This window comes from Amborella trichopoda, chromosome 4 (assembly GCF_054954075.1).
Source record: "Amborella trichopoda isolate Santa Cruz 75 chromosome 4, AtrichopodaSantaCruz75HAP2 v2.0, whole genome shotgun sequence".
NCBI lineage: Eukaryota > Viridiplantae > Streptophyta > Magnoliopsida > Amborellales > Amborellaceae > Amborella > Amborella trichopoda.
The window spans coordinates 45834802-45856886 of record NC_142339.1 but is presented as its reverse complement, the minus strand read 5'-3'; the positions used below and the strand labels follow the sequence as shown (position 1 = coordinate 45856886).

General features: G+C 32.2%; 1 protein-coding gene across 2 annotated transcripts; it reads left to right on the top strand.

The window, feature by feature from the left end:
• The first annotated feature begins 10456 nt into the window (after nucleotides 1-10456).
• Nucleotides 10457-18346, top strand: LOC148782519 (alpha carbonic anhydrase 7-like). 2 transcript variants are annotated; one of them, XM_088863614.1, is made up of 5 exons: nucleotides 10457-10662; nucleotides 10893-11110; nucleotides 11215-11304; nucleotides 15336-15504; nucleotides 17995-18346. In XM_088863614.1, the coding sequence occupies exons 1-5, from the start codon at nucleotides 10536-10538 to the stop codon at nucleotides 18030-18032; spliced, it is 642 nt and encodes a 213-aa protein (XP_088719740.1). In that variant the 5' UTR covers nucleotides 10457-10535; the 3' UTR covers nucleotides 18033-18346. The 2 variants fall into 2 exon arrangements, with proteins under 2 accessions (XP_088719740.1, XP_088719739.1); XM_088863613.1 differs by having other exon boundaries at nucleotides 10887-11110.
• Nucleotides 18347-22085: the final 3739 nt, after the last annotated feature.

Genomic DNA, 22085 nt, shown 5'->3' with positions numbered 1-22085 from the left:
GTTATGACATCAAAGTGCACATTGATTGAACTCATGACTCCTTGGTTGAAGCTACATATGCATCAACTTTTGTCTTAAGTTCTTATATTAATTTAGTACGAAAAGATGAGTAACTTTACAATGTGTAGCCAACATCAAAATTGATACATGCATTTATCATATTAACAAATGATTGTATGTTGATAACATTAAATGTAATATTATTTACGATAAATGCACAATAAACTTATTTGTCAACAAAGTCTTTATCTTTCTTATTAAAAAATGATGGTAAAGAACCTTGTTGCAATGAGAAGAGGTAGTAGAGGTACCAAATGTGTATTACATTTACCAAGGATTATGGAACTTTGATCAACATTTTGAACATATAATGTAATGTTTTTCTTCTTCTTTAGGGGCTTATATGATACTACATGTGTCGGACATACAAACAAAGCTTGTAGATCATCAGGTACTTGAGGGCAATCTTTTATATCATTCTCTTGATCTCTTGACAAATGATATTTGAATCGTGTTATCCCTGCAAAAAAGCCTTCACTACAAAATTTGCAATACAATTTACGTCATATTTAATCACAATAATCCCAAAAATGATCTTTTGACCTAACCATTATTTTTTTTCCTTTTTTTTAATAAAATAAAATATACTGATAAGCAAAAAATATTCCAAGAATTATCAACTATCTTACATTATTAAAAATATTTAAAACATATTGTATATGGCCATCTACATACACAATAATACAACTTTGCTCTCTCTCTCTCTCTCTCTCTCTCTCTCTCTCTCTCTCTCTTTCTCTCTCTCTCCATATATCTATATATATATATATATATATATATATGTGTGTGTGTGTGTGTGTGTGTACGGTTTGTATAGAGCCGAGGCTCTAAACAATCAAGTAAAGCATACCTTCAAATAGTGTCAAGAAACGTGGTTTTAATACTGACGTTTTTTGTTAAAGTCTTAAAATATATTTTGATCTTTAATTATACAATTTAATGCTTCAAAAATAATGTAGATCGAGCAGATCTATGAAAATTTGAAAATCTTTAAAATTGACGGTCAAAAATTGCATTTCAAGATGCACTATTTTCAAAACTTGAAATCCATTTTTTTCTTATATCCCTGCAACTTGATGTCTAGATGATCAATTTGAGAATATTTGGGCATATCAAAACAACATCTTCTAGTGAAATTTTTGAGGTAGGCTCTAATTTAAATGTTTAGAGCCTCGACTCTATATAAACTTCTGCCTATATACATTATTGAAGTTCAAATTTTTTCTCTCCTGTTCAATGTCACAATCATTATGCCTATTATGCCTTAGATTATGAATCTCCAAAAATTTGGGTCCTAAATCCATCTTTAAGATAGAATTTAGAGGGGGGATGCACATGCACACATGAGTTGTTGGAAATATAAGGGTGAAACGGGAAAAGAGATAAGAAATATAAAAATAAATGAAGATGCAATCTCTTTGATCCAAGACACGATATGTTGCTTTCTCAAGACAATATTTACCCTTTACTAATCTGAAGTAATGTGCATTTAAGTTTCTCCTAGGCAAATTTGTCATTGAGATACATAGGAGTAGAAGATTGAGGAAATTATCTTGCCAACACAAATAAGCATGGGTGATTGGGATGTAATAAGCACGGGTATGATAATCTTCAGCATCTTATTTCTTGTCATACTTATTTTCTTTATCTTTTGTTATTCCCAAGCTTAGTGTTGTGGTTTTAGTGACATCAAGTACATGATCTAGTCATGTTCTTCTTTTCTTTTATTTTCAAGTCAATATTATTGCAATGGATTGGTTGTAAGTGATCTAGCCAAAAGAAAGAGAAGAAAAAGAATAACATATATAAGAGAAAATGAACAGTGATTTCGCCTACCCTCATCACCATCCAAACCTCATCGTATGGTCACAGTTATCTGGTATTTTTTTTTTTATATATCTCCAAATTACTTGAAATTTGGAGCGTGTGTACATCTTAGTAAGTTGCACCTAATAAAATATGAAAACAATAATTCGTAAAATATAAATTGACCAAAATACCCCTATAAATTTGGGGGTATTTTGGTCAATTTATATTTTAGGAATTATTTGTTTCTTATTTTTATTAGGTGTACCTCACTAAGATATATACACAATCCAAATTTCAAGTATTTTAGATATGTAAAAAAAAATTGAAAATTAAAACACTATAGAACAACTGTGACTGTGCGATAAGGTTTGGATGGTGATGAGGGTCGATAAAATCATTGTTCATTTTAGCCTATGGTGATGAGGGTAGGCGAAATCACTATTTATTTTCACCTATGGTGATGAGTGTAGGCAAAATCACTGTTTATTTTCGCCTATAGGCATTGGAAAGAGTTTTTCATATATATATATATATATATATATATATATATACTCCATGCTAGATCACATAAGTCCAACTTTCCTTGTCTACGTTTTGGAGAGAGAAAGTGCTAACATAAAATATCCAAGAATTTATATAACTTTTATGTATCAATACAACAGGAAACAAGTCCCTATAGAGATAAAGTGCCTTTTTATTTTCACTTATGATCTGAAAAGTCGAGAGTTACATCAGTGCAACACGAGGATTCTTTGAGTTCCAAAAAGTAACCACTGCACTCTGCCTATTCGATTTCTAGAATATCAATCGTTTTGTGTTATATACGCGTCATCACTGGCAGACCAGAAGTACTGGAGGGCACCAAACTATCGGAGCAGTGCATTTTTACCGGAGGGGACAATCACCGGAATGCAACATCCATCAAAACCATGCAGTGGGACGAAACTCATCGAAGTGCACCGTCTGCCAGAACTGCACGCGTTGGTAGTTTGTTTCACGCGTTGGTCGTTTGTTTCATGTGAAATAGTTTGACAAAAACATTTGCAGGAAATATATTTACTTATGCAAACAATCTACATGGAAAGAATTAAGCAAGCATGTTTTTTTTCATGTTTGGTAAACACCCTTAGAAATAGGCAAAGTAAGAGAGAACGCAACAAATTTGAAATTTTGAGACGGTTTCTTTGTCTAAAAGTTTTTGAAATAATTTACCTCTCTGGAACCTAAAATTTAATAATTTCTCTTTTTTCAAATTTCAGACTGTTTCGCTCTAAAAATTTTGAAATAGTTTCACTCTCCAAAAATTGGAAATTCAATATAGGTCATTTTCCTAGTTACCATTATTAAGAAAAAGCTATAGCTTATATCTTGAAGAATATTGAGATAGTTTTTCTATCTAAAAATTTGAGATAGTTTCCCCTCTAAAACTTAAAATTTAAGATAGTTTATCTTTTAAAATTTTGAGATAGTCTCTCTCTAAAAGTTTGACATTTGAGATAGTTTCTCTCTGTAAAATTTTTGAGATAATTTTTCTCTCTAAAACTTGAAATTTAATATAGTTTATCTCTCTAAAAATTTTGAGATACTTTCTCTCTTTAAAAGTTTTTAAAGCAGAAATAGCTTCTCTCTCTTAAAACATTGAAAAAGTCTCTCTCTCTCTCTCTCTCTCTCTCTCTCTCTCTCTCTCTCTCTAATACTTTAAGTTAGCTTCTCTCCCTAAAATTTTTGAGATTGTTTCTGTTTCTGAAACTTAAAATTTGATTTAGTTTCTCTCTTTAAAAAGATTGAGATATTTTTTCTCTCTAAAACTTAATATTTGAGATAGTTTCTCTTTTAAAAATTTTGAGATTGTTTTATACTAAAGACAAATTTAAATGGTTTTTTCCTCAAAATTTGCAATTTGAGATGGCTTCCCTTTCTAAAAACTTTCAGATAGTCACTCTCTAAGAAAATAAGAGTCTCTCTTTAAAGATTTTGAGATAGTTTCTCTCTCTAAAACTTAAAATTTGATATAATCTCTCTCTCTATAAATCTTGAGATAATTTCTCTCCCTATAGCTTAAAATTTTATATAATTTTTCTCTCTAAAAATTTTGAGATAGTTTATCTCTCTAAATAGTTTACAATTGTTTCTCTCAAAGAAGTTTGAGATAATTTTGAAAGAAAGACGTATGTGGTCTTTCTCACGGGAATACAATTATTATTTTTTTTAATGATAATAATCACCCCTTTTTATTTTGCAAAAAAAACACTTACAGATGGTCTTTTACAAAAAATAACTATTTCAAAATAAAACAGGACAACAATAAAAATAAAACTCAACCACTTGATGTCATTTTTATAACTTAATACTATGCTTGAGAATATAAAATAAAAGAGCAAAGTAAGTAAAAGAGAAGATGCTGGAGATTACCTCAACCGGGCTTATTACACTCTACACCGAGTCACCACATCCAATGGCGTGGGATCAGCGGTCTAGCTTCAATCTCGAACCAGGAAAGCTAATTTCGACCAAACTAGGTAACCACTCTTAAATCTCTACAAACCCTAACTCCAAAATAATTAGGCTTAAACCCTAATTTTCCCAACCCTTAGTATCTTTAGGTTAAGAGAAAGAGAGAAGGAGACCTAGCGTTGGGGCGTGCCCCCCCTATGGGTCTTAGGAGAGAGAGAGGGTTAGAGCTCTGTAGATCTTAGGAGAGAGAGAAGGTTAGAGAGAGAAAGCCTGAGAGGAGAGAGAGGGGCGTGGCCCCTAAGGAGGAGAGAGAGAGAGTTTATGAGTGAGAGAGAGAGGTGTGTTGAGATGGGGAAGAGCACTCCTATTTATAGTGAAATTTAGGGTTTTTTAGGGTTTCTCAAAGTTTGCATCTTTCTTGAGATTGAATATGAACCTTTGATCAAGGTGACTTATCGGGTGAGAGATCTGAGTCATCCATTCCATAGATGGGTCATCAACATTATGGAAGGTGTATGAACCATTATCCCCCTTTCCTTAAACCATTTTCCTATCAATATATTGAAATAAATTAAATCTATTAAATATATCATACATTCCATAAAATTCTATTATCCATCTCATATATTCCATAAGAATATATCAAGAAATATCAAGTCAAGATATTCTATCAACAATCAATATAATATATGGTCAATATTTCCCAAATAATATTTGACCATATGCTTATAAGATGGACTTTCCAAAATTTACAAAAGTTTATATCAAAGTAATAACAAAGGAAGCAATGGGTGGGGCGTGCCACCCATATGTGGCATATGTGGGCCCCTACCCATTTGCCACATGGTGGGCCCATGTGCACTATGGGCCCCCATGAAAATTTTATAAATATATTAAAAAAAAATTAAAACGTTATTTGAATTTTATATAATTTGTAAAATCAATAACTTCATTTTTACAATTTCAAAAATTATAAATAAAATATTAAAAGATTCATAAAAATTCAAATAACAATTCTAAAATAATTTCTACAATAAAATGAATACAATTAAATTAATATGATGGGAAGTGGATCCATATGGTTCAGGAATTCTATCAAAGATCACGGGGTACTCCACCTTCAACTGTGGACTACTGACCACACTTGCTTTATCAAACCGACTCAGTGTTTCCCGTGACCCACAGTCCAAGCAGGGGTTCATTAGCGGGTCACCAAAGTCTAGCCGATGAGCCAAGGGGTCGCAATCCCAGTCTGTCGATTACAGGTCCTCCTCTAGAGATGAGTCAAGGTCACCACAGCCTGATGCGACCACAGCTCTATGGTATATAGGGGTATCTATCGCATATGCATATGCTTCACACAAAGGTGGATAACTGGCTTTCCCGAACGATCTATCGATATGCATGTGGTGTGATGGAACATGGATGAGGATTTGGCCCCCATCTCTGTAGGCCTACCATCACACACAAAGGTCATACAGTCCCTCGGCTCACTCATTCAGGCATAAGCACCAACCTCATCAAGGGCTAACCCAAAACCCTTCTCGGTTTATTCTTTATGCCTAGGTACCTTGGGTTTTCTAACCAACTGGCCGAGATCGTCAAGCACAGTCCGGTATCAACAAACATCATTTGCTTAGCATGATCCATGAGGGACCACACTCCCATTGAGTCTATGTTCCACTATAATAAATGTTTTTCATTACACACTCATAAAGACTTTAAGGGCAACATAAACCCAACAAATTTCTCTAAAACTTGAAATTTGATATAGTTTTTCTCTAAACGTGTAATATTTCTCTCTCTAAAACTCGAACATTTGAGATAGTTTGTCGTTTTAAAATTTTTGAGACATTGAGATAGTGTACTTCAGATCCAATGGGAAAAATAAGCCCACATAATTTTCACCCCACCTTATGAGGTAGGAGAGTTCTTTTCATATAGAAATGGTCATTTTTGGCTTAGAATTAATTTTCGCAAGATTAAAAGTACAAACCAAATACATGTAACCTCACTTCTCATAAAAAAAAAAAAAATTCCTCATATTAATTTTTGGAAAAAAATATAAACAGAACATTTATTTTTGATACAAGGAGATCACAATCACTCTCGTCCATTAGATTTAAAATCGTATGCTTGTGAGTGTATCATTGACTATACTCAAACTTCAGAACAAATTTTCTTCAACTTTGTCACACAACCTATGCCATCCGATTTGACATCTAATGTGCTAGCAACAATTGTGACCTCTTTGTAACAATGACGAATGGTCTCATAACATACAATCCTTTATTTTTAGGGTACGATTTGTATAGAGCTCAGGCTCTAAATGATCAAAATTGAGTCTGCCTTCAAATAGTGTCGAGAAATGTGGTTTCAATATTGGAAATTTTTGTGATGGCGTTAAAATATAATTTTATATTTATTTATAAAATTTAAAGCTTCAAAAAAAGTGTAGATCGACTTATCTATGAAAATATTGAAAATTACTAGCCAAAAAATGCGTTTCAAATTACACTATTTCCAAAACTTGCAATCCTTTTTCTTCTCTTGTCCATGCATCTTGATGTCGAGATGATCAGTTTGAAGATATTTGGGCATCAAAATAACCTCTTCTAGTGAAATTTTTAAGCTAGGCTCAAATTTTATTGTTTAGAGCCTCGGCTCTATATAAACTTTTTCCTGTAAGGGTGCGCTTTGTATAGAGATGAGGCTCTAAACAATCAAATTAGAGCCCACCTTCAAATAGCGTCTAGAAATGTGGTTTCAATACTAGAAATCACTGTGATAGCCTTAAAATATATTTTCATCTATAAAATTTAAAGTTTAAAAAATAGTATAGATCGAGCAGATTTGTGAAAACTTGACAATCTTGAGAATTAACGACCCAAAAATGTGTTATAAGAATCACTATTTTCAAAACTTGAAATCCATTTTTTTCTTATGTCCATGCATATTGGTATCGAGATGATCGATTTGAGGATATTTGGGCATCAAAACAACCTCTTCTAGTGAAATTATTGAGGTAGGCTCTAATTTGATCGTTTAGAGCCTCAGCTCCATACAAACTTTTTCGTTTTTATAAACCAAACTATCCTTCATTTTCTTTAATTTTCACCCCACACCATTTGTGTGAAATCATTTCTTTTTTAAACGATGTGAATACTTTTACAGAAAGAAAGTCTCCCCACAATTTTGACTTTGAAAAGCAAGAAAAACAATGGATGAAACCAACATCCATCTCCATTGTATTTGGAGAATGTGGCATCACAATATTTATTTTTTACCTTAATGCGTACGGAACGCTAACCTAAAGGGGAAATATTACCCCGTCCTGAATACTGAATTCCTTCAAATGCTTTATTTTTCAATGTAAATGATATCAAGCCTTACGTTGGCAGGCCACCCATCCCTGCACTGTAGCCTACCACATATGAACTATTTGGTCCTTCGAGGCTTCTAGAAAATAAATGTTAACACTACGTTTTCACATTCAACTACCACATCGTATCAAACAAATTTATTTAATTATATAATAGTAGTAAGAGATGCAAGCTACCCACTTCTAGTGCAAATAGTGCACAAAAAACAGTAGATGAGTGCGTTTCCTACCCTCAAAAGTCCATTAGTATACTGTTTGAAATAAAATAGGTAGTTGAGTATAGGGAGTCGTATACTGTTTTAAATCATCCTTGACGAAATGATCCCTTTTTCTATGGGAAAGGAGTTGGGGTGGTGGGGGTAGCACCCTCACACCCTAGCCACAATGTTGTGGTTTCCACTTTCACCACTAACACCGTAAAAAAAAATCACTCTTAACCTATTTGAAAAAACGAGTAGGGCCTGTCTCTTCATTGAATTACACAAAAAAAAGAATTATATACTGTTTCAGTTAACATTTGAGCCGCTTGCTCGAGGAGATTACCCCTCAGATTAGCTTTCTTATTATTTTTAAGAAAAGCTTTCTATGTGACCCCAAATTCCGAATCATTTCCAAAGGCTCCTATATCTCCAAACAATAAATGGTTGAAATTTGTTGTAACATTTCATTTGAAAAATTTTACTAGCTAGCTTTGGATCGAGTCTCATACTATTTCACTTTACATTGAATGAGTAAACAAATTCTCCAATACCATTAATAGTCAAATTATTGCCAATTGCAAGTATGTTTTTATCGTCGAAGAGCGAAAACCGTGTGTGGAGAAGTTTAGAGAAAATAATTTCCCAAGTTTTCACTCCAAAAATACTATGCGCGGATAGGCCCTAATTGGATCTTTTTGATACGACAAGCAACGAAATCTGAACGGCTCCTAATCGGATCTTTTTGATACGACAAGCGACGAAATGTGAACGGCTCAATTACGTGGCTAAGCTCATGGTGCCGTTCATCCCTTCAAAATAAAAAAAAGAAAAATTTGGAAAATGTAATTTAAAAAATATTATTTTAGCCCAATTAACATAAGCCGTTCATTTTGGTGGAGATGCTTAGATCTAGGCCTTAGAATGATATTTTTTCTTTCCAATTATTTTTAGATAATTTTACTATCATTAGATTATCAATATTAAAAAATAAAAAAAATGATTTTGAATTCATAAAGGTTTAAATCTTGAAATTCATGAAATGGACGCCCTAGATTCATTGTTGGAGGGGACTCATTTTGACCATATATATAGTGCAAATTAGTTTTTTTTTTTTTTTTTTTAAGAAAAATGATTATTTAGATAAAGAGAGTGTGGGTCCAAAATTTTGGGTCATAAAAATACAACAAACATGATTTTTTAGAAGAGTGATTGCAATATACTATGATACAACTGTTACATAAAATCACTGCCTTTAAAAAACAAAAAATATGGTTGGAGCTAATAGTGTAGTATCAAAAGTGTTGAAAATTGGGATGGTAGAAAGTTCAAATTGGGGGTAATCTATAATTTTCCCTTGATCACTGTTACCGCATAAAAACAAAAATATCACATTCCCGTAAAACCAATCACTCTTTACTTACCACACTAGCTACTTATTTATTACATGACCTAAAATCGCTTTACTTACCGCACAAGCTACCTATTGACCCAAACCCAAAATAGAAAATTTCGTAGTTATTGGCAATATTTTAAAACCTGGCAATTTCTGAACTTGATTAACACTGTATAAGAGTTGGTTGGGGCCGAAATGGTTAAGAGATACTATGAGTTCCACCCCGATTCTCCCTTGAAACCGTGTTATATACTTTTTGCTTTTTCTTTAAGCTTATTTAATATATTTTTTTAAAGTTTTTTTTAAATTCCACCACATAAACCACGATATAAATTTTTTATTTTATTTTATTTATTTATAGTATTTGTTGAATTTTTGATTATCCAAACCCAATCTAGATTACCGCTCCAACGAAGCAACACAAATTTGTGGGTGAACGATCCTCCCCACTTATCCGGGTTTGAAAACACTGGTAGGTGGACATAATTAGACCGAGTTAGGGCATTAGTGTGCCATTTTATTACACAAGTTCATATAAGGTGCACCTCAAAAATCCTATAAAAAAGAGTGTTCCGAAGTTGGAAATCCTTGATCATCTCTATCTCGATATGTATAGATAGAAATTATTGTAACTTATAATAAAGTATCTCGACCGTCTATTTTTACTATTTTTAAATATTTATATATCTAATCTGCATTATTGTAAAATTTTCAAATTTTATAACTAGAGTTAAATATAGATTTTTCAAGCCATTGCAAAATTTAGTCTCGCCTGTTACTTGTATAGCATAAGGTGGTGGGCAAGTCCTACTACCTGACCTTTTGTTTTTTATATTATTATCTTTAGATTTAGAGGCACTCCAATGAATTCGGGTAAATTCGATGGCATACTTGTACAGTAGGTGATTATCATCTTTGAAACTGGTACCTTCTCACTCGAAGAAAAGGAAAGAAGAAAAAAAAAAAAAAAATTAACATGTTGAACTAAATGCCAACTGATTATGAACAACAATAAATAATTACGAATTAAAAATTCATTGCAGTCATCACAGCTGATACGGACTTTAAAAACCCTGTGAGTGATTATAATTTTATCGATATTAATTCATCTTCCCGGAAAGGGGAAGCCCACAATCAAATCTTTGTGCCTATGTACATTAGAGGCCCAAGGGGGAGGGGGGGCTATAAATACATAGACATTCGTTTGAGTTATTCGCTTTCGTTAGAGCGAGAGAGAATGAGTTACATATTTTGTAGAGAGAGGATCGCCATGGATCGATGCAGGTCTAGCCGTTGGTTCACGTCCTCTTTCATTCTTTTTCTCATCATAACACAATCCGATTTTTCGGCTTCTCAAGAAGTTGGTAATCTCTGCCACCCAATTTTTGTATACTGCAATTTTTGTCTTTCCCCTCTCTCTCTCCTATCCCCATAATATTTTCTGATCTCCTCTTCCTTGTTCAGCAACATTATGTCTGGTTTTTGTTTTTTGTCCTCTCTTTCAACTGATGTTTCTCTCCCTCTTTCATATGATGTTTTTGTTTAGAGCCTCGGCTCCATATAAACTTTTTCCTGTTTGTTTAATGAGTGGCAGTGGATGAGAGCGATTTTGATTATTTAGAAGGCAGTGAGAAGGGTCCGAAGCACTGGAGCGAGATCCATCCGGAATGGACGGCTTGCAACAATGGGGATATGCAGTCTCCCATTGACCTGCTTCACCAAAGGGTGGAGGTTCTACCAAATTTGGGGCGCTTAAAAAGAAAATATAAGCCCGCTAAAGCAATCCTAAAGAACAGAGGCCATGATATAATGGTATATCTCTCACTCTCTCTCTCTCACTGTGTATGTGTTGATTGAACGTAATTAAACATTGTTCTCTCTCTACTTTTTTGTGTGTGTATAAATTGTTGTGGCAGCTTAAGTGGGGGGAAAATGGAGCTGGAACACTGGAAATTGGCAGACCTGATACTTACAAAATTGGCAGACCTGATACCTTTCGTAATGAGGTAATGATGCTCTCTTTCTTTATATATATATATATATAAATAATATATCCGAAAAATTGTTTCATGTGGGCTGCACCGTAGGACTATATATGCAGTCTAAAAAGTGTAATACATCCAAAGATGGATGCAAGTAGGTGATCCATATAAAATAATGAAAACTAACGATCCAAATATTTTCTTACAAGAATTATTATTTTTGGTTTTTAAAAGTTACTTATTTTTTCATATTTATGATCTCCATGTTAGAGATTACATGTCCTTAAAATTAAGTCAAAAAATCCATCTCAAAAATAGATTTATTAATAGGCCCGCATTTTTACTAAGGCTTGACCGAATAGAAACCGTGTATATATATAAAAAAAAAACAATAGCTGACCACTATAATGAATAGTAGTATAGGTGTAATAAGAGCCGTCAAATCTTCATCATGCGATTTAGAATGCATATCACTATTTTAATTTTAATTATTTTTCTATAAATCGGATTATAATGAAATTTTAGATGAATGTACTAACAAATAAGGCGCACAAATAAAAAATATATAAAATATATTTTCCAAAATATAAAATGATCGAAATAACCTTGAAAAATGACAGGGGTATTTTGATTATTTTAAATTACTGAAATTTTTTTTTTATGTATTTTTATATGGTGTGCAATAGTGTTAGGTATATACATCAAAAATTTCATATTAATCAGATTTATATTAAAAAACGTAAAATTCAAATAGTGATGTGTATTCTGAATCACCCGAAGACTCCCATTCCACCTATCTACTATTCATTATAGCTGGGCAGCTATTGTAAGGTTTACCCATATATATATATATGAGTAATGATCCTATGAGACCCTCCCACACCCATGTGGGTAGGGCTTCAAAGGATCACCATTAAATTTGACATAGATCTCTAAAAAAGTTAAGTCTCACACCTATGTGATAACTTTTCTATAGATGAAATTTCAAATTTTATGGTGATCTTTTGGGGTCCTCCATACATGGGTGTGGGAGGGTCTCATATGATCATTACTACATATATATATATATATATATATATATATATGAAAAGTTTTAAACACGCCTATAGGCGAGTTGCTACAGTATTCGCCCTCATCAGGGATATGCTATGTCTATTATGGTTTTGTCTAAAAACCGGCACAGACCTCCAAGAGCCTTGGCAGTCCCCGTATATTTTTTTTTGCCAATTTTGTGTGAAAAAAAGCCTATTACAAATATGCTATATCCGTGATGGTCTTTAATCCATGCCATTCGAAAATATCAGACGGCATCGAGCCTATGAGTGAAAACACTGTTCACTTTTTCCCATATGCGTTTTGTAGTCTCCTCCATATATATATGGAAAAATCTTAAAAATGCCTATAGGTGAAGTGCTACAATGTTTTTCCCCCGTCACGGACATATCCGTGATGGTTTTTCCTAAAAACTACCAGGGACCTACGGGAGCCATTGCGGTCCCCCCGTATGTTTTGCTTCAAATTTGCGTGAAAAAAAACCCGTCACGGACTTGTTATGTTCGTGATGCACCGCCACGGACATGCTAAGTCCGTGACGGTTTTTAATCTATACCACCTAAAAAAATTGGACGGCACCATGCCTATGGGCAAAAATACTGTTCATTTTCACCTATAGGCGTTTTGTAGTCTCTTCATATATATATATATATATATATATATATATATATATATAGAAAAAGATATGTTGCGCAGCCTAGTGTAGATAAGCTAAATGTGGCAATGGCCCCGATTGAATCTGGGCCGATTTGACGATCACAGATGCCTGGTAGTATTTGAATTTTTTTATTTTTTTATAAATTCAAATGATCTGAAATTTGAAGCATGTGTTGATTAGAAAAAGGAGAATCTACGAAAAATATTAAGAAAACATTTTACATGAAAATGATTGACCAAAATACCCCCGAAACATTATGATGGTATTTTGGTCATTTGTTTTCATTTAAAATATTTTTTTAATATTTTTCGTAGATTCACCTATTTTTTATGAATACACACTCTAAATTTCAGGTTATTCTAATTTGTAAAAAAAAATTAAAATTCAAACACTATTAGACACTACCGAGCATCCGTAATCGTCAGATCGGCCCAGATTCAATCTGGGTCGTTAGCGCATTTAGCTTATCTACTCTAGGCTACATACCGTATCTTTTTCCTATATATATCTATATATATATATATATATATATATATATATATATATATATATATATATATATATATATATATATATATATAGTCGGGAAGGTTTCTATACTTCCTCTACGGTATAAGACAATTCCCCTCATGCAGCTTTCCAATTTAGATCAAGTGCGCAGATCGCCGTTTGATTTGGATTTGACATCTTAGAGTATTTTATTTTTAGTTTTTTGTTTATAAATTTTATGTATATGAAATTTGGTACGTGTCATCTTCTCAACGGGACGCATCTCAAACAATCTTAAAAGTAATATCTTGATAAAAATTAAAATTCCTTTTGAAACTTTCAAAGGTGTTTTGGTTATTTTATTTTAATGTGAATATTTTTTTTTATATTTTTTATAAGTTCGAGTTTAAGAGAGGGGTAAACCCTCAAAATTTAGTATCAAAATATTTTTTTAAAAATAAAAATAAAATAGCGTAGATAAAAGACATTGCAATTAGGACTATCTCGGTATAAACATAAATAGCTTGCCCCCTAAAGTCTGCCTAATACTCTCTAAAACCCTCTACCTCTAGAGGTTATGGTGGTCTCCCGTCCATATGTGACAAAGTCGTTCGTAGAACTTCTGCCACTTTCCGAAAAATAAATACTTAATGTGACGCAAATAACACTCTTTTTCTCTCCCTTAATGATTCTTCTCCGTTCTAACGACGAAATTCATTCTCCTCGTTCTATTGGAGAAGTCTCTCTCTTCCAATGCTTCCCTCTAACCGTTTTCAATGGGGAAAAAAAAATAATAGTTCTCCCTCTTTAAAAGGATTTAGGAAAAGACAGAGAATTCCATTGTTTAAATAGAGATGGGGATGTATATAAATAAGGGAAATTTGTATATGAAGTGTCAACAGTACAAGGTACATCTCAAATTATGGTAGAAGACATGCTTTTCGGCACTAGAAAACCTTCAAATTCGACATCTCTACCTCATATGCATGGATATGGGAATATAAAAAAAAAAAAATTTCAAGTAAATAGTGCTTTTTATGACACAATGTTAAACCGTCTATTTTCGAGATTATTGTGAATCCTTAAAATTCTGCTTGATCTCCACTATAGTTAAACCTTGAAATTTTAAGGAAAAGTAAATGAATAAACTATTTATTTAGGAGATCATAATCATTCTTATCTATCAAATTTTGAATTGCATGGCTGTAACTGTATTATTGACTAGACTTGACGTTAATATTTTTTTTTTCTTGAACTTTATGATCCATTTCAAGCTATCCAATTTAATATCTTGAATATAACCTCTTTGTAACAATGGTAAATGGTGTCAATCACTCCTTCCCAGATTTTTTTATCTTTGTTGGTCGGGAAGCTTTTGGTTTCTCTCTCTCCTCAATGCTTTACTAACAGTTCGTATGGATTTTGTCTACTATTGAAGAAATTACAAAAAGAAAAAGTTTTATAGAAGGTTGCTTGTTTAAAATGTTCAATTTAAAGATGCACCTCAAAAATCTACTGAAAAAGGTTGTTTTAATATTGAAAAACCCTTTAATTGATCATCTCGACATCAAGATATATGAACACTAAAAAAAAGAAAAAAAGATTTTGAGTCCTAAAAATAGTGCATCTTTGACCGTCCATTTTTTAGATTTTCATATGTTTATAGATCTATTTAATTGCAATGATTTTTGAAGTTTAAAATTTTATAATTACGTATAAAATTAAATTTTGAGATAATATTTAAAATTTTTTACACTAAAATTACATGTTATGATAAATTTTGGAGACGCTTATTGTTTAAGGTTGGAACCTTATAAAAACCACACCCAATGAAAAATCATTCTTATCATTTCAGCTCATGAACACGATATCATATATTGCGGATTCCAAAGAAGCGGAAGTGGAAGTAGGGGAGGTGGATCCAAGGCACATAAAGATAGGTAGTAGAAAGTATTACAGATATACTGGCTCTCTCACCACTCCACCTTGTACACAAAGGTGTTGCATGGACAACTGTAAAAAAGGTTTGCAACTTTCTCCCTCTAAATCTACATCCTCAACATACTTTATTACAACTTCCACTCTCTAAATCTACATCCTAAATATGCTTCACCATGCTTGAATTTCTCTTTTGAAGCCCCTATTAATGAATAGGATTACCTATAACAAGACTTTTGTAAATGGACAGCTCAATCATTTTTGTCTCGTAAATTTTAAAATGAGACCTTGTAAGAGTGTTACTGATTATACCCAAAATTTCAAAATGAAGTTTTCGGAATATGTGACACACCTCAAGCTATCAAATTTGACATCTAATTAGTGAGAATAATTGTGATATCCATGTACAAAAGATAAATGATCTCTTTATAAACAATCATTTGAAAAATACTTAGTTGCGTGCTCCAATCTTTGAATTGTTTAGCTCATACGTAAGCAAAACTCGAACTTTTGTCAAGGGGTTTAGAGAAGTACATGCAGGCTTGCCTACCAGTCCACATAAAATCTCCCTTGTCAACCATAGTTGGATGGTGGAGATTCTTGGCTAGCCTTCATAAAACCTCCATCATCCAACTTGGTTGGACTATGGAGATTGCAAAGATATCCTGTAATCTTCACCGTTCATTACATTAGCAAGCTGACCCACATGCAACAATTTACCTTTAGAGCCCATTTGACTCCCTGGAAATGGGAATCCTGGAATAACATTTCCATGGAAACAACACAGACGGACTTGTTTGGTTTCTTCTAAAGACGGAATTAACATTTTTGTAGGGAGTTCTGTATCCTTATTTTAAGCCAAATTTCAGGAAATGTCAATTCATTCCAAATAAATAAAATAAATATTTCCTGAAAATCAAAAGTTAAATGTCATACCCTAATGTTATTAATGTTATTATTAATATTAATACTACAATTATTATTGTTATTAGTATATTCTTATCTAAAATATAAAAAGAGTGATTATTTAAATATATTTTTATTATAATATAATGTTATTATCTTAATATAATAATTTTATATTATATTACGATTGAAATATTCATATTTTATTATGATATTTTAAATATTATAATATCATATTAATAGTAATAAAAGATATTATATTATTATATAATTAGCCAACTCTAATTAATTAAGATAAGACTTGGATGATGATGCTTGTAATTACGATATGATGTCATAATAATACTTATAAAATAATATTATATTCTATTTAATAATATAACAATATTAATAATATTTATTATTATAATTATTACAATATAATAACTATAATATATTAAATAACTATAATGATATTAATGATAATTATTATTATTATAATGCTGCTATTATATGATAAAAATATTATTATAATATAATAATACTATAATGCATGTTATTACTAATAAAATAATATTATATTATTATCTAAATACTGTTATTATAATATAATAATAATATAATATTATAAACTTGACAATTTTGAAATCTCGCTATTTATTCATCACTTGGACAAACACTTACAAAAAAGGACTTCAATGATTCTTAAGTCAAATATTAATAAAATTGAGAATGGATATTTTTTAAAAAATAATGATACAATGAAAATTGTTAAATTTCCTAAAGATACATCTTCTAGGCAATCAAAACTGGGTCTCTGCCAAATATTATTCAAGCAACATACACCATCTTCTAGAAAGTGCTGATTCTAGGAGATACCAATTCCAGGATTGATGTATAAAGAGATTTGAAAAATTCAAAATTTTGGCGTTATTATTATTATTTTTTGTCTATTTTTTTTACAAAGAGAAATTGCGCTAGGATAAGTTAAGTCGGAGGATTTTTTGTGCATGAGTTTTAGTAAGGGCTTGAATTGTCGAATGCCTGTGGCTTGAATTGTCGAATGCCTACCTTTTGATTTAGGAATAGCTTATTTTAAGTATAAATTATTTTTTAGAAAGAGAAGATAACATGATATTTAGAGAGAAAGATGGAGATAATGATTAACGTGGGAGTTAAAGAAAAAGAATATGAAAGAGTTTATTTTTTTGTGGGTTGTTTTATTTTTTATTTATTCTCTTCATAATGTATTTAAAGAGAAGAAGTTCTTCAATGAAGAAGATAATTTAATTTGAGTAAAGAGTTCTTATGAAAAGATCTTTTGGAGACTCCCTTGTAAACTTAGACAGATTAAATTATCTCACCCTTTATTATTATATTTATTTTATTTTATTTTTAGATAAGAATACTGAATATTATTAAATCACTGGAACTATTACAATGAAAGAGTTAAATATTTTAATTATGTCTTCCCTCCATCAAGGATACACAATCCCCAAGAGTCCCATTTTTCAGAACCAAACGGGGCCTCTTTGCAACCGACGTGAGCCGATTACGAATATTCGCTCAGAATAGAGGGAGTAACTTTATGGGTAGGCAGGGTAGCTGCATAAATATAAAATAATCTCCTACAAAAGTTTCTTTCATCACTTCTCATTGTCTCTTTTTCAAATTGTTAATCTTTATTTCAGGTGAAGACGGTCTCCCGAGAGCAGGTGAGGCTCTTTAGGGCAGCAGTTCATGATGTAAGCCTTTCAACTTTCATTTCATATATATTGGCATCAGTCATAAAGTGTAAAAAAATTTCTTTTGAACTTTGAATTTGGTCAATGAAATAAATGTAGCCACCCACTTTTACATCCAATAGTCAAGAGTAATTATGAGCACCTTGTGCCAAAAGCAAATAGTAGGAAGTTGAGGCAAACGCTAGGCCAATGCAGCCGATCAACCGACGAGCTGTTCACCTCTACTCCCCAAGGCGTCTTTCAACTGGTCTCTACACTTGACTTCAACATATACTAATATTGAAGAACTATATTTGAATTTCGTGTGTTTATTCTTTTAGGGCATATAATTTATATGTTACTTAGGTAATATATAATATACTAGTTCATATTAATTTATATACAAATATAAAGAGGTTCCCTTCAATTCTTCTTTATTTGATGTAACCAGTGATTTAAAAAACTACTAGTTCATATTAAATTATATACAAATATAAAGAGGTTTCCTTCAATTCTTCTTTATTTGTTGTAACCAGTGATTTAAAAAACTGATCGGTGACTAGGATGGATCAGTGAATTGGCGGCGTGCATCGCCGTTTTACTGATAGTGAAGTGGCGAAAAAATACACATAAAAACAGTGAACTAGCAATGAACCAACCTTAATCGGTCTTTTTATTGTAGAAAAATGGCCTTTTTATTGTAGCAAAACATCATTACACTCTAGCAAGTCGCCGGTTTTGTTCTAGACCGGGACGATTTCTTATATATTCATAGAATTGGCATGGGGTGACTGATTCCCGAGTTGGACTGGGCAATTCCGTGCCGACCCGATGTTTTTAAAATCATTGGCTATAACCATAGGTAGAAATCTTTTAATCTATTCATGGTGTTTATTGATTCGCCAAGTTGCGTTAAAAGTCGTCACAACTTGTTGGGTTCGTGATCTTATGGCAACCTTGTGGCATTTGATTTCCACAAGTATTAGGCCTTATGAAAAAAAGTAAAACCCTACCTTAAAACCTAATATGGAAAACAATTCCGGTATGGGACATCCTATGATGGTTATAAAATCTATTTCCACCGCTGATTGCGAAATTGGTAGATAAAAAATCAGTACTGATCTCACAGATTTGTGAACACTTGAAAATAAAAGGTCCAAATAATTTGTTGGGAAAAGGTTATGCTAGCCTATGGGGAGATGGAATAATGTAAGCCCAACGATCTAGATTGAATCTGGGCTGATCTAAAGGTCACAATTGAATTTTGTATTTAAATTTTAATATTTTTCTACAAATCAAAATGACATAAAATTTCAGGGCATCCACTATTCTCATCAATGCGCACGTAATAAAAATACTAAAAAATTAAATAGATCAAAATACCCCTAAAAGATTCAAGGGTATTTTAGCCCATTCAACTTTTTGTTAATTATTGTTTTGATATTTTGATTAGATTTGCCTAGTTCTTAAGAATAGATCCTCCAAATTTCAAATGATTTAAATTTCTTGGTAAGAAATGTAAAATTCAAATATAAAATTAAATCACAATTATAGATCGGTCCAGATTCAATTTGGGCCGTTGAGCGTTTGTTGTATCTATCTACCATCGAGCAATATGTGTATTTTTAGACTTTAAAATCCTACTTCTTTTTCATAACCATAATGATCATGTTTGAAATGATTAATATGATGGCTTTCCAACACCATGACTGCAGTGCTCCAAGAGCTCTGAGATGGGGCTTTACTTTTTCTCATTAAGCCTAAGCCTTATTTTCACCCTTTCCTTATATTTATTGGCATGTAATTTAAGAGAACTAGTGACGCATTGTCCACTTGATGTGTCCATGTTGCATCTTCGGATCGGTCGAGATTAGTAAAATTCGATAATCTGCCCATATCATTGGGTGTAAACATCAACTTGTCATAGTTCTCGAAGTTCTCAGTTGAAAGACTTATGGAAGTTTGATGGTGTGGCTGAAAATATACTTGGACAGGGCAATACTCTTATGGGATATATTTGATAAGATAAACCTAAACCTACTACTCAAGAGAGACATATGATATGGAGAAAGCAGTATGGATCCAAATTTCGTACAGATCAAACATGTTCTCTCATAATAGCGATATTAGCTCGGATTGGTTGGCCATTGTTGGCACGCAACTCAAGAAAGGCATTCTTGGACAATAATCTAATGCAACAGTTGTATCATATTATAATGCAACCACATTTTTTTTAGAAAATTATGTTTGTGGTATTTTTATTACCCATAACTTTACGCACATTCTCTCTCTCTTTATCTCAATAATCAATCTTAAAAAAGAAAAATTTTGATTTGAACACTAGACATGGTCAAAATGAGTCCCCCTCCAACAACGAATTTAGGCCATTCATTTGGTGAATTTCAAGATCATCGCCTTTACAAACTCAAAATAATTTTTTCTTTTTTTAACATTGTTCATCCAATGATAATAAATGTATCTTAAAAATTTGGAAGAGAAAAAATCATTCTAAGGTCTAGATCTAAGCATCTTATCAAAATGGACGGCCTATGTTACTTGGGCTAAAAAAATACATTTGAGGTTGCGTTTTCAAATTTTCTTTTCTATGATTGTTCATTAGAATGAAAAGAGTGCATATTTTAAAATTTTGATCAAACAAATGGTCCTAATATGATTTTTGAAAATTGATGCATTATACAATGATACAACCGTTGCATGAAATCACCGCCCTATATATATATATATATATATATATATATATATATATATATATATATATATATATATATATATATATATATATATATATATATATATATATATATATATATATATATATATATATATATATATATATATATATATAATAATGACTTCATTTTTTAATTCTCGGAACGGCCCCAAAATAATAATGGATCCCAACTGAACCATCACAATAATAAGCAAGGCTAGCCTCATAGAGCCCATAGATTAAAGAAAGGTTTTTGGATATTATGCCAAAGACTGTTTGCATAATCAAGCAGATTAGATCACCAATAAACATGTATTTAATGTTTTACATTTTAGATTAGACCTATTTTTGTTTTAGATTTTAGATTAGACCTATTTTGAGGTGAAAGTATGATATTGGCTGAATATCCTACTCCTAAATGATCAAGGGACGGATGGCTAGTAAAAATATTATGGGAAGTTGAAGAAACTAGTTCAGTGGGAGTCTAATTAAGGATATACCCCCACCGCTTCTCACTATAAGTCAAGCGAGAGATTAGAGTGCCCCGTCATGCTCCTCACCATCTCTACCCAAATCTTATTCATCTCTTAGCCACTCCATTTCGGTTATGTAGGGCATGACATATTAGTGTGATATATCCTCCAAGAAAAAAATCCAATAAAGGTTGATGCCTACTCACCTTCCAATTGGTTTTAAAGAACCTTAACCTTCTTATCTATTTTTATTTCTAAGCATCAATGGATTAAGTCCACTTGTAAGAAGACTATAAACAGTATAAAGTTGTCAATGAAACAAATAACACCCATGCAACTATTTGCATTGAGCAAGTATTTGCATTGAGTGTTTTTTTATTTTTGAGTAAAACAATCTCAGGGCACCCGCAAACAATCTGTAAATTACATACACCCTCGAAAAGGAGCTATGAAAAACCTCCGTTTTGAGTGGTTACAACTTACTGGGGACCCAAGTTTTTAAGAGAAGAGGAGCAATCAATACAATATGGATAATGCCATGCTCAGGAATGGACCCAAGTATGAGAAGGATCTTTCTGTTCTCCTAAAGGGCTGGATCTCTTGTATCTCTTACTTCACTTTTTGTTTATGTATTCCCACCTTCCGAATAGTGTATTCACTTTACCAGGTAAATAATCAGGTCTCAAATTTTACTGGTTATCCTATCGGCCGCTCCCTCTTTTCGGGCTCCTCTTTTGTCTCCTCCCTTGCTCTTTATTTCATGACTATTTATAGTGATATTCATCTACTGCAAGGAGATTGTCAATCGTGCTTATAGTCATGGAAAAGTAAGGCAGTTATTCAACGAACCAGTA